Source organism: Gekko japonicus, unplaced genomic scaffold (genome assembly GCF_001447785.1).
Source record: "Gekko japonicus isolate JY-2015 unplaced genomic scaffold, Gekko_japonicus_V1.1 scaffold461, whole genome shotgun sequence".
In the NCBI taxonomy this organism is placed as follows: domain Eukaryota; kingdom Metazoa; phylum Chordata; class Lepidosauria; order Squamata; family Gekkonidae; genus Gekko; species Gekko japonicus.
The window spans coordinates 919,860-931,802 of NW_015171517.1; the positions used below are offsets into that span (position 1 = coordinate 919,860).

General features: G+C 47.2%; 1 protein-coding gene across 1 annotated transcript in view; it reads left to right on the plus strand.

Moving 5' to 3' along the window:
• Positions 1–5,469: 5,469 nt before the first annotated feature.
• Positions 5,470–11,943, plus strand: part of NUDT14 (nudix hydrolase 14) — a 100,891-nt gene continuing 94,417 nt past the window's right edge. Inside the window, exon 1 of the mRNA XM_015419385.1 lies at positions 5,470–5,582. Within this exon, the coding sequence (XP_015274871.1) occupies positions 5,502–5,582 (81 nt within the window). The 5' untranslated portion in view covers positions 5,470–5,501. The remainder of the gene's footprint in view (positions 5,583–11,943) is intronic.

Consider the following 11,943-nt stretch of genomic DNA (forward strand, 5'->3'; position numbering starts at 1 on the left):
GGAGGCATTTAAATGCCTCCCCGTGCCTTCCCCAGCCTGTCCAAGGGCTGGCTTGCCCGGTCTCCCTGCAGCTGCAGGGCGCCCAGGCAAGCCAAGGGACGTCATGGGGTGTGGCCTAATATGCTAATGAGCTGTGCTGTCAGGGGTGTGGCCTAATATGCTAATAAGTTTCTGCTGTTGGGTGTGGCCTATTATGCTAATGAGTTCCTGCTGGGCTTTTTCTACAAAAAGAGCCCTAACGATCAGCTTGAGAATGCCTGAGGAGCATCTGCCAAAACAATCAGGAACTGGAAGGACGGCTGAAGAAGGGTTTGGGTGCTTGGGGACAGGGAATCAAACAGCTTCCTGATCCTCCCCATGACTCACAAAACCGGGGGGGGGGAGTTCAGAAAGTAAAAATGCAATCTCTGATAAACAGGAGAAACCGTGCAAAGTTGCTCAGTGTGTGTTACCATTACTATTATTTTACAGGACACAATAGTCCGCTTTTCTTGGTGCATCTACCTATATCCGGGTCCCTGACATGGTGCCTATATGGGAGGTGTGGCACCCGCCCACACCTTTCTTGGTGCCCGCCAAGTGTTTTTAGAAAGTGGGTGTGGCTTTGAGTCAGCAATGTTTCTGATTGGCCACTGCAGATTTGATTGGCTGTGCAGATTTTTTAAAAAAACATTGCTTTGGCAGTCGCTGTCACCACTACGCAAGGATCTGCACTGTGTAATTGTTGGCAAGCTGTGGCAGCCGTTTTGTGGCTGTGCCCACCACACCGTGCCAGAATTCCACAGGTGCCCGCTGGCTCAAAAAAGGTCAGGGACCACTGATCCATAGTTCCTGGATGCACAATTTTAATTCCTTTTTAAATGCAAGCAGTCCTGAATGTCCTACGTGCCTGCATTCGTGTCTACTTTTTCATTCCTCTCTCAAAGGCAGAAAAGCGTGAGAAAAGCCACAAACCACCCTAAGATTGTTCTAATGATATACTGTAGGGCTTCGACAATGCCATGAACACGCTAGATGGATTTAAGCATTCTTTCCCCTAAAATACGAGGATAGCAGTAGCCTACCTTTAAAAGGCTATTACAGAGATTACTTGGATTACACACAAAGCACTTTTAAACGGCTATATACATGCTAAGTGACATTAATACGTAGGTGGGGCTCTCTTAACTTCTACTGTGGTACTTGGAACTCCATCCTTTCTCACTCTCAGTCTGGAGCTGGTGTAACATAGCAGCTAGGAAAATGAGCTTTATTCTGGAAGGTCCTTGGTCTGACTCTTACCTTTGGCATGAACTCACTAAGGCAGGGGTGTCAAACATAAGGCCCGGGGGCCGGAACTGGCCCATCCAGAGCTGTTATGCGGCCTGCGAGGAACTGGTACGAGGGAGGGAACTGGAGGCTGCTCGGGGGTGGGTAGGTAGGTGGAGCCACTCCAATTGTGGCTTCAGCACAGTGGGACAACCTTGTCTGCAGCACTCAAGCAGAACCTCTTTACTTCAGGGACTAGTAAGTTGGGAGTCACTGTAGCCACATTCATACCTCTTCACTCAGCCTGCAGCTCCGGGGATGCTATCCCAGGTAGCCTCAGGGATCAGTGTTTACACGTGGGTGGGTGTGCAGACAATCCTCTGTTGGGGCATGGGAGCGTCTGCCCAGCACTGCACTGCTGGGTCACCAGTCCGCCCTTATGGGTTTTCCTCTGCACCTCCCTCCCAGCCCATGGGGCCTTGCAGTGAAGACACACGTACTCGAAACGTACTCGTTGCTGTCCTTTATAAAGTTTATATCTCCAGTACCGGGCATTACGTTTTATGGCACACATGGCCCAGCCCAACAAAGTGACATTTATGTCAGATCTGGCCCTCGTAACAGATGAGTTAGACACCTTTGTACTAAGGGGACATAGGCAGGCTCCCATTTTCTGAAATCCATCAGCTGCATACAGAGAGTCCTAGCTAGACAGACATTTCTATATGAGGTTAGGAATGGCAGATCTGTTAGTTTCGAAAGAACAAACAGCAGGGTTAACTGACAAAGAAGATATTGACCCATTTTACAGGATTCTCGTTAAAGATGGCTATAACAATGTTTGTACACATAAATCCCTACGAAAATGCTGCCCCATGAAAAGCTCAATCTATGCTGAGTTCCATCTATTATCGTACTAATTATGTGTCAACTCGTATCTATGGATGTAAATTAGGGTATGCAAATTTTGTTTTCTTTCCTAGATGGCCACCCTAGTAATGCGTAGGGAGTCCCAGATTTTGTGAAGTCTGTCATAGTTAGTCAGGAAGAATTCTAAAATCAGCCCAGAGAGTGGGAGGAGGTAGAGTGACATGGTAGATATTGTTATTACGATATGCTGCGGTACTGAGGAAGTGAGCTTTCGGACTCAAAAATTACTGAAATTAATTGTATTAATCTTTGAGGTGGTCCTGGACTGCGTTTTATTTTCCGCTGATACTACAGCCCTAAGCAGAGTTACACCTGTCTTAAGTCCATTGTCTTCCATGGATTTTTCAATCGGCACAACTCTGTTTAGGATGGTTAGACTTTCAGCATCCATGTGTTGACTGGAGTTCTTCTAGAATTACAACTGGTCTCTAGACTGTAGAGATCAGTTCCCCTAGAGAAAATGGCTGCTCTGGAAGTTGCACTCTATGACATTATACCCTGTGGAGGTCCTGAGGCTTCACCCCCCAAATCTCCAGGAATTTCCCAATCTGGAGCTGGCAACCCTATATTAGGATCAGGAAGACCTAGGTTCAGATATTCACTCTGCTATGCAAGCTTGCTGGATGACTTTGAACTAGTCACACACAACCTCAGCCTGGCCTGCCTCACAGGGCTGTTGTGTGGACAAAGTGGACGAGAGGACACCAACCTAAGCTGATTTCAGGAGATAAGTAAAGGTTCCCTTGCTTGAAAGCCAGTCGAGTCCGACTCTAGGGTTGTGGTGCTCATCTCCGTTTCAAAACCGAAGACCCAGCGCTGTCCGAAGATGTTTCCGTGGTCATGTGGCCGGCATGACTAAACACCAAGGCGCACGGAACGCTGTTACCTTCCCACTGAAGTGGTACCTATTTAGCTACTTGCAATTTCTTGCTTTCGAACTGCTAGGTTGGCAGGAGCTGTAACTAGAGATGGGAGCTCACTCCATCACGCGGCACACTCGGGTCTTGAACTGCTGAACTACTGACCTTCCACAGCCTGCAGTTCAGCGTCTTAACCACTTGAACCACCGCAGCAGGGTATAAATGAAGTAAAATAAACATAGCGCAATTACCTCTCTGGAACTTTTTGAGGGGACTTAATAATGCAAACTTCCTCCTACGGAGGAGAGGGGGTGGACCGAAAGAGAGTTCAGTCCAATCACGCCCATTCTAAATTTCCTCAAATGGGAGCCTTTGTGTCAGGTTGGGGGTGTGCACTTGGAACAGGGTTACCATATTTTTGGAAAGCAAAAATGAGGACGTATTTCCTGACTACTTCAAACAAGTGATTACTATGACAAATCTCATTTTAAGCACCTCTCCTATTTAACCTGTGTTCAGGTGGGTAGTCCTGTTGGTCTGAAGCAACAGAACGACGTTTGAGTCCAGTGACATCTTTAGGTCTGAAGAAGTGTGTGTGCACAAGAAAGCATTATCTCCAGAATTAAACTTTGTTGGTCTTAAACGTGCCACTGGACTCAAACTTTGTTCAGAATGTAAGAACACAAGAGAAGCCATCTTGGATCAGGCCAATGGGCCATACGGTCCAATGCTCTATCTCACACAGGAGCCAAAACCCAGGTGCCATCAGGAGGTCCACCAGTGCGGCCATAATTCCAGAAGCCCTCCAATTGTGCCCCCCAAGCACCAAGAATACAGAGCATCACTGCCCCAGACAGAGTGTTCCATCTATACCCCGTGGCTAATAGACACCGATGGACCTCTGCTCCATATTTATCCAATCCCCTCTTGAAGCCATCTATGATTGATGCTCATAGCCACTACCACTTCTTGCGGCATTGAATTGCATATGTTAATTCCTCTTTGGGTGAAGAAATACTTCCTTTAATCTGCTCTAAGCCTACTGTTCATCAATTTCATTGAGTGCCCAACAGTTCTTGTATTTCGAGAAAGGGAGAACAGTACTTCTTCTCTACCTTCTCTATCCCATACATAATTTTGTAAACCTCGATCATGTCGCCCCTCAGTTATCGTTTCTCCAAGCCAAAGAGCCCCAAGCAGTTTAACCTTTCTTCATAGGGAAAGTGTTCCAACCCTTTGATCATCCTAGTTGCCCTTTTCTGCACTTTTTCCAATGCCATAATATCCTTCTTGAGGAGTGGTGACCAGAATTGCACACAGTACTCCAAATGAGGTCGCACCATCGGTTTATACAAGGGCATTATGATACTGGCTGATTTGTTTTCAGTTCCCTTCCTAATAATTGCGACTAACTGGGAATATTCCTAACCTTCCTAATAATTTTTGACTTTTCAAAAAAATAGTTCTATGTAAGATGTGATGATTGCGACTAACTGGGAATATTCCTAACTTTCCTGATAATTTTTGACTTTATTTTTTAATAGTTCTATGTAAGATGTGATGATTGCGACTCACTGGGAATATTCCTAACCTTCCTAATAATTTTTGACTTTTTATTTAAATAGTTCTATGTAAGATGTGATGATTGCGACTAACTGGGAATATTCCTAACTTTCCTGATAATTTTTGACTTTATTTTTTAATAGTTCTATGTAAGATGTGATGATTGCGACTCACTGGGAATATTCCTAACCTTCCTAATAATTTTTGACTTTTTAAAAAAATAGTTCTATGTAAGATGTGATGATTGCGACTCACTGGGAATATTCCTAACCTTCCTAATAATTTTTGACTTTTCAAAAAAATAGTTCTATGTAAGATGTGATGATTGCGACTCACTGGGAATATTCCTAACCTTCCTAATAATTTTTGACTTTTCAAAAAAATAGTTCTATGTAAGATGTGATGATTGCGACTCACTGGGAATATTCCTAACCTTCCTAATAATTTTTGACTTTTCAAAAAAATAGTTCTATGTAAGATGTGATGATTGCGACTCACTGGGAATATTCCTAACCTTCCTAATAATTTTTGACTTTTCAAAAAAATAGTTCTATGTAAGATGTGATGATTGCGACTCACTGGGAATATTCCTAACCTTCCTAATAATTTTTGACTTTTCAAAAAAATAGTTCTATGTAAGATGTGATGATTGCGACTCACTGGGAATATTCCTAACCTTCCTAATAATTTTTGACTTTTCAAAAAAATAGTTCTATGTAAGATGTGATGATTGCGACTCACTGGGAATATTCCTAACCTTCCTAATAATTTTTGACTTTTCAAAAAAATAGTTCTATGTAAGATGTGATGATTGCGACTCACTGGGAATATTCCTAACCTTCCTAATAATTTGAGGAGGCGGGAGCCACGGAGGCGTCCGAGTCAGTCCCGGCGGCGGCGATGGAATCCCTGGAGGACCTGGCGCTGGGGCCCTGCACGGCCTCGCCCTACTTGCGGCCTCTGCGGCTCCGCTACCGCCAGGTAAGCCGGCGGGCGGCCTCTCGCGTCGGAGCCTAGGCCTCGCCTGTGTGTGTGTGTGTGCGTGTGGGCCTCCGCGCTCTTCCTGCCGCCCGAGGGGGAGGGGGGCCATGAGGAGGAGCCGGGAAGTCCCGCCCGCGCGGGGCGAGGAGGGGACGGGGGGCTGAGGTAGTGGCTGAGGGCGGGGGCCGCTTTGGGAAGGCGGCCGGCCTCGGGGCCTTTTCCGAGCGGAGGAGGGCTCCGTGGCTCGTGCTCCGTTTCTTCGCTTCATTGATTATTATGCCCCTGCCGTTGCCCCCTGCCAGGACCCGAAAGGGCTCACGGGATTCATCCGCCCCTAGGTTTGATTGTCACTGTCACAACAACCCGGTGGGGTAGATTGGAGACAAGTGATGGGCTCAAGGTTACACCCAGATCGCTTCTGTGGCAGAAGGGGGGAGGGGATTAGGGATGCCAGCCTCCCGGTGGTTACAGCTCATCTGCAGACTACAGAGGTCAGTTCCCCCTGGAGGAAAGGGATGCTTTGGAGGGTGGACTCTGTGGCATCGCACACCACTGAGGTCCCCTGTCCTCCACAGACTCCGTCCCCAAATCTCCAGGAGTCTCCCAACCTGGATCTGGCAACCCTAGATTCGAACCTGAGCTAGGGATGCCAGCCTCCAGGTGGGACCTGGGGATCCCCCGGAATGACAGCTCATTGCCAGACTACAGAGATCAGTTCCCTTGGAGAAAATGGCTGCTTTGGAGGGTGGACTCTAAGGCGCCATCCCCAAATCTCCCAGGCTCCATCCCCAAATCTCCCAAGAGTTTCTCAGCCTGGATCTGGAACCCACCCCCCACCCCCATCCCCCGTCAATGGCCGGGGGAGACCTGGCAACCCTATCTCAGATCCTAGCCCGGCGCTCTGACCATTACACTGTAGAGATCTCAAGGATATACTGGCTTCTTTAAGATAGATTCAGGTGGGGTAGCCGTGTTGGCCTGAAGCAATAGAGCCAGGTTTGAGTCCAGTGGCACCTTTCAGACCAACAAAGTTTAATCGTGGGGATAAGCTTTCATGTGCATGCACACTTACAGAATCATAGACTTGGAATCATTCTCCGCGTGTCCATTTTATCCTCCCAACAGCCCTGACAGGTACACTAGGCTGAGAGAGAGGAAGCTGCTCAGAGTCCCACAATGCGTTCATGGCAGGATTTGAACTTGGGTCTTTTGGTTTCTGACCTCTATACTACACTGGATATGTTATTTCCAGGGAAGCTCAACACTACCAAGAGCTTGGGCTGATGGCTGAGTGGTACAACATCTGCTTAACGTGCGGAAGGTCCCAGGTTTGGTCCCGGGTCCTTAAAGGCTCTCAGGCAGTTGTTGGGTAAGATCTTTACCTGCCTGAGACCTTGGAGAGCTGCTGCCGGTCAGAGTAGACAATGCAGACCTTGACAGACTGATTCTCTGCCCCATGATATTCACAAAGCACCCCCTCACCCCCACACAAATCTGCAATTAGTGGCAGTGTGAAATTGAAATTCTCTTCAGTTATTTTGTTTTTTTACCGTGCCTTTGCTCCAAGAAACTCAGAGAGGTGTTTATAGTTCTCCTCTCCTCCGTGTTACCCTCACAACAATCCTGTGAGGCAGACCGGGTTGGGAGCAAACAGCCCAAGGTCAGCCAGAGAACTTCATGCCGTGTGGAGACTCGAACCTGGGTTCGCCCAGCTCCTCTCTGGTATCCTAACACCACACTGCCTCTCAACTATCCCAAAGCACAATTTTTAAAAGGGACATATAAACAGCACTCCAGACATAGCATTTTATTTATATAAGTGTTTTTATGATAGGTGCACATAGTACCAAGATCTCAGGCATATATTTAATAAGACCCTTCTGTCTGATGGCCATCAGCCAACTCCTTAATGTTAGGTTTGATTCCTATTTGCAGTTAGTGGGGTTGTGTTGTTGTTTTTTTAAAGAGCCTGGGAAGAAAACTGGGATTTTATTATCAAGGTGGAATCTATCAGCAGTATAAAACAAGGCCCCTCTGCTGATTGTTAGAAGCTGTCGCAGGTGGGAAGAAGGGGGAATGCATAAAATACCAAATGCTTCCTCCCCCCACCCAATTCTTATAATCTTTATATTTATGATAGGTGCGTCTGATATATATGTCTCAGGCAATCACTGAGACCCCTTGTGTTTGATGGCCATCAGCCAGTTTCTTGAAGTTACATTTGATTCCTATTTGCTGTGTGTTAAGGGTCTGAAAGAAAAAATATGAAGTTTTATCCTCCAGGCAGATCTGAGCCTTATAAAATTATTTTGCTGGTGGCCAGAGGCTATTGCAAGTGGGGAGAAGGGGATGCTTAAAACCCCAAATGCCTTTCCCTGATAAATTCTGAATTCCTACCAAGATTTTATATTGCCCCCTGGGGTGTTATATGGCTCCCATTAGAATCTCTTTATCTAATTTTTATCTAGGGTTGCCACACCTGCTAAGGGCAGGAAATTGCCACCTCCAGCTTCCACTGCCAGTTACTGCTTCAGCTGCTGGCAAGAGGGAAGTGACATCACACCACTCTAGGAATAGCTGTTAACTCTGTGGCAGGAGGAAAAAAACTAAAAATAGGTGCTCTTACATCACTTCCAGGGAAACCTGGAAGTGACATCATGCCACTCTAGGAATAACTTAACTCTGTAGTGGATGATGGTATCCCCCCGATATTCTTGCTCCCCCAGATTCCTGCCAGTTGTCAGCTGCTGCCAACGTTGTTTTTATCCCATCCTTCCTCCAGGGAGCTTGGGAGTGTCCACAGTTCTCCCTTTCCCTGTTTTATCCCCCATTTTATGTTGTGAGATGGGTTGGGCTAGAGGAAGGTGGCTGGCTGGTTTGACCCTTGGCCTCGAAAATCCTAAACTGATACCGTAACTGATACACCACATTGGCTTTTGTCATGAACATGACTAGAGAGCATTTACCTTTGTAACAGCAATGCTTCCTTGCCCATCTTAAGGGCTGCCTCCCAATGCCCCCCCCTAAGCTGTGAAGTCTTGTGAGCAGAAATCCTACTTTGTGAGCTACTGGGCATTAAAGTTGTGAGCGAGCGATTTGGATACTGCATAAATCAGTTTGCTCTGGAGCCCTCCTTCCTGAGCGAAGGCAAAAAAAAAAAAAGGTGTGAGCCGGAGGCTAAAAAACTGTGAGCTAGCTCACACTAACTCAGCTTAGAGGGAACACTGCTGCCCACGTGTGTGATGGAATGGCTGTGCTCCAAGCTTGCTCTGCCCCCAACTTATCTCTTTATGATGGGTGTGGCCAGAGGTCATTTCGGGGGAGATCGCAGTTCCCCCGGGTGAGGTACGGGGCGGGGCACATGACGAAGCCCCGCCCCCTGCTTCCGGCCGCCCGCTTCCAGCCCTCATTCAGCCAGGAGGAGGCAGGAGAAGAGGGAGGGTAAGATGCTTCCTCCCCGCCTCTCTCCACCCCTGCCTGCCTGGGGCCAGGGAGGGCCTTTGCGGGGCTTCCTTGCACTCCCGCCAGCCTTGCAGGTGCACCGCCGGGCCCCTCACGGGGCTCGGCAGTGGAGCTGCAAGGCCGGCGGCAGCCGGGACTGTTGAGGGCGGGGTGTGTGGCTTTATGACACACTTCCGGTGATGTCAGGGGGTGTGGCATATGCTAATGAGTTATGCTAATGAGTTCCCCTAGCTCTTTTTCTACGAAACGACCCCTGGGTGTGGCCCCACAGATGATGTGCTATATGAGAGGTCACTTGAAGTAGATGGCAGTGACCATTTTACACCTATTGCACAGCTTTGGAAATCCATCTCGTCGTGCATCGGTTGTGCGACGTCGCGTGTGTCTGTAAGCGCCATCAGGTTGCCGCCAACAACCCTGTAGGGTTTTCAGGGTAAGAGACTAACAGAAGTGCTTTGCTATTGCCTTCCTCTGCATAGCGACCCTGGAATTCCTTGGTGGTCTCCCATCCAAGTACTAACCACGGCCGACCCTGCCGAGCTTCCAAGCAATGCTCCCTCTAAGCTGTGGAGTCCTGGGAGCAAAAACTCTACTTTGTGAGCTACTGGGCATTAAAAGTTGTGAGGGAGCGATTTGGCTACGGCATCAATTAGTTTGCTCTGGAGCCCATCCTTCCCGAGCTGAGACAAAACTGTGTGAGCCGGAGGCTAAAAAACTGTGAGCTGGCTCACAGTAACTCAGCTTAGAGGGAACACTGCTCTTCCAAGACCTGATGAGCTCATGTCATGCCTGTACATTAATAACAAGAGTGGCTTCCCTCTGCATCAACCACTTCTGGCAAGTAGACAAGAGATTGGGTCAGTACAATTCTGGCTGGGAAGGAGACCTGTTTATTAGTGTTTTGGTGTGTTCTTGGTGGGACCAAACCCTCCCCCTCTTCACAGTTGCTCACTGATGCACCGTTTTGCTTCCCAAAGGAGAGGCTTCCGGTTGAATCCGCTCGACATTCCCTCTGTGCCTGTTTTGAACCCCCGGTATTTTCCTCCTGATGAAGTCTCTTCCTGCCCATCCTTGGTTTACTGTTGTGACTTAATCACATCGCCTGGGGCCCATTCCTGTTACAAAGTCCTGATGTCTGCACCAGGTCCTGTTAGTCAGACATTCCTCGGTGGCTACACATGCGCTTTCCCAACGGGGCAAATGGCAGCTCCCCAGAGGACATTTCAAGTTGTCAAAAAAGCACGAGGGAAAATATCCTGGCTCCAATACAAACAGGGTACTGAGTACGAGAGGCCACGCGAAAGAAAAGGCTGATATCCTTATTTGCGTACAAACCAAATATTAATATATCTAGTGCAAAAAGTACAGTATGTTTAGTGGAAACAGGCCCTGTATACAGTGGTGATGCAGTGTAGTATGACCATTAGAATATAAAAAATTCAATACATAATACGACGGTTAGCAAGGTATAGCAATCGACGGTCTGCCGGCTACTTAAGACACCGTTTCGATATCTTCTTCAGGATTGTTTCTGTTACAGTCCCGTTGCAGAATGGCCTTGGATAGTTGTTGTAAATTGTCTATAAAAGACAAGAGTCCAAACATCTTCAAGTATGATATAACATCTAAGTGGACTTATTAACAGTAGGAAAAAATGACACTATTTATCAGCCAATACTAGAGGATTAAGAAGTGTATTCCATCGCTCTTAACCAATACACCACGCTGGTTCTCAAACTGCTTTAGGCAGTCTGCTGTACGCATTGGCTTTTAATTCTGTACTTTTCCCTTCTGCTGTAGGGAGGAGGAGGATTTTGGATTTATACCTTGCCCTTCACTTGGAGTCTCAAAGGGGCTTACAAACTCCTTTCCCTTGCCCTCCCCACAACCTACCTGTGGGTAGGTGAGGCTGAGAGAGCTCCGAGGGAACTGTCCTTGAGAGAACAGCTCTGATAGAACTACGGCTTGCCCAAGGTCACACCAGCAGCTGCATGTGGAGGAGTGGGGAATCAAACCCGGTTCTCCCAGATTAGAGTCCGCGCACTTAACCACTACACCAAACTAGGATTCTGTTGCCTTTATTCTGTAACCCGGCTTGAGTCTCAGTGAGAAAGGCAGGCTATGAATACAGTAAATAAATGAATGTGTCATGCTTAAATGCAAATTATTTTAGTACTTTATTCTATAAAGCCAGTTTTTTTTTTTTAAAAAAGTGATAAATGCAGTTGTTCCTTATAACGTCTTGATGGGAAGTTATTGCCTTCAGTGCCCTGAAAGTTCCCAAAGAGCTGCCCCACCAGTTTCCTTCATTTACCCTTTAGTTTCCCATGGCCTTTACTCTCCCCTGCCCTATTCGGCCTTCCAGTCCGCTTCCTTTCCCCATTTCCTGTCTTCTCAATGGATCTAATCTTCTCCTCCATTCTCAGTTTCCCCAGCATCTCTGTCCCATTTCCTTTTCAAGACCTTTCGGCAATCTTCTTAATCCCCTTCCTAGATGGGGAGATCCTGCGACGCGCCACTGCTGTACGCTCCACCTATTTTAATTCCTCCCCAGCAAGATTCCCTTTTAATTAGTGCACGACCCAGTATATTTTCTTTCCCCTTTTCTCTTAAGGTCACCACTCAGCATCACTCTAAGAGTTTAGGACAATGCCGGCTGCATTTGAGTTTGCCACGTGCAAAAGTTACATGAAGGTATCACTGTGTCTTTGGAAAACTGGTCACCGGTACAAATGAAAACGAGGCCTGCCGTGTCTGAGATGGCATGTCTGATAACCCAGATGAGTGTCACAGGAAATCCTTCTTTCTCACTTTTCCACCTGACTACAATTCATTCTTTGCAGTGCTGCCCTAAAGATGTACAATCAGAAGACTCAGCTGTAGGTTTTGCTGTAAGGTA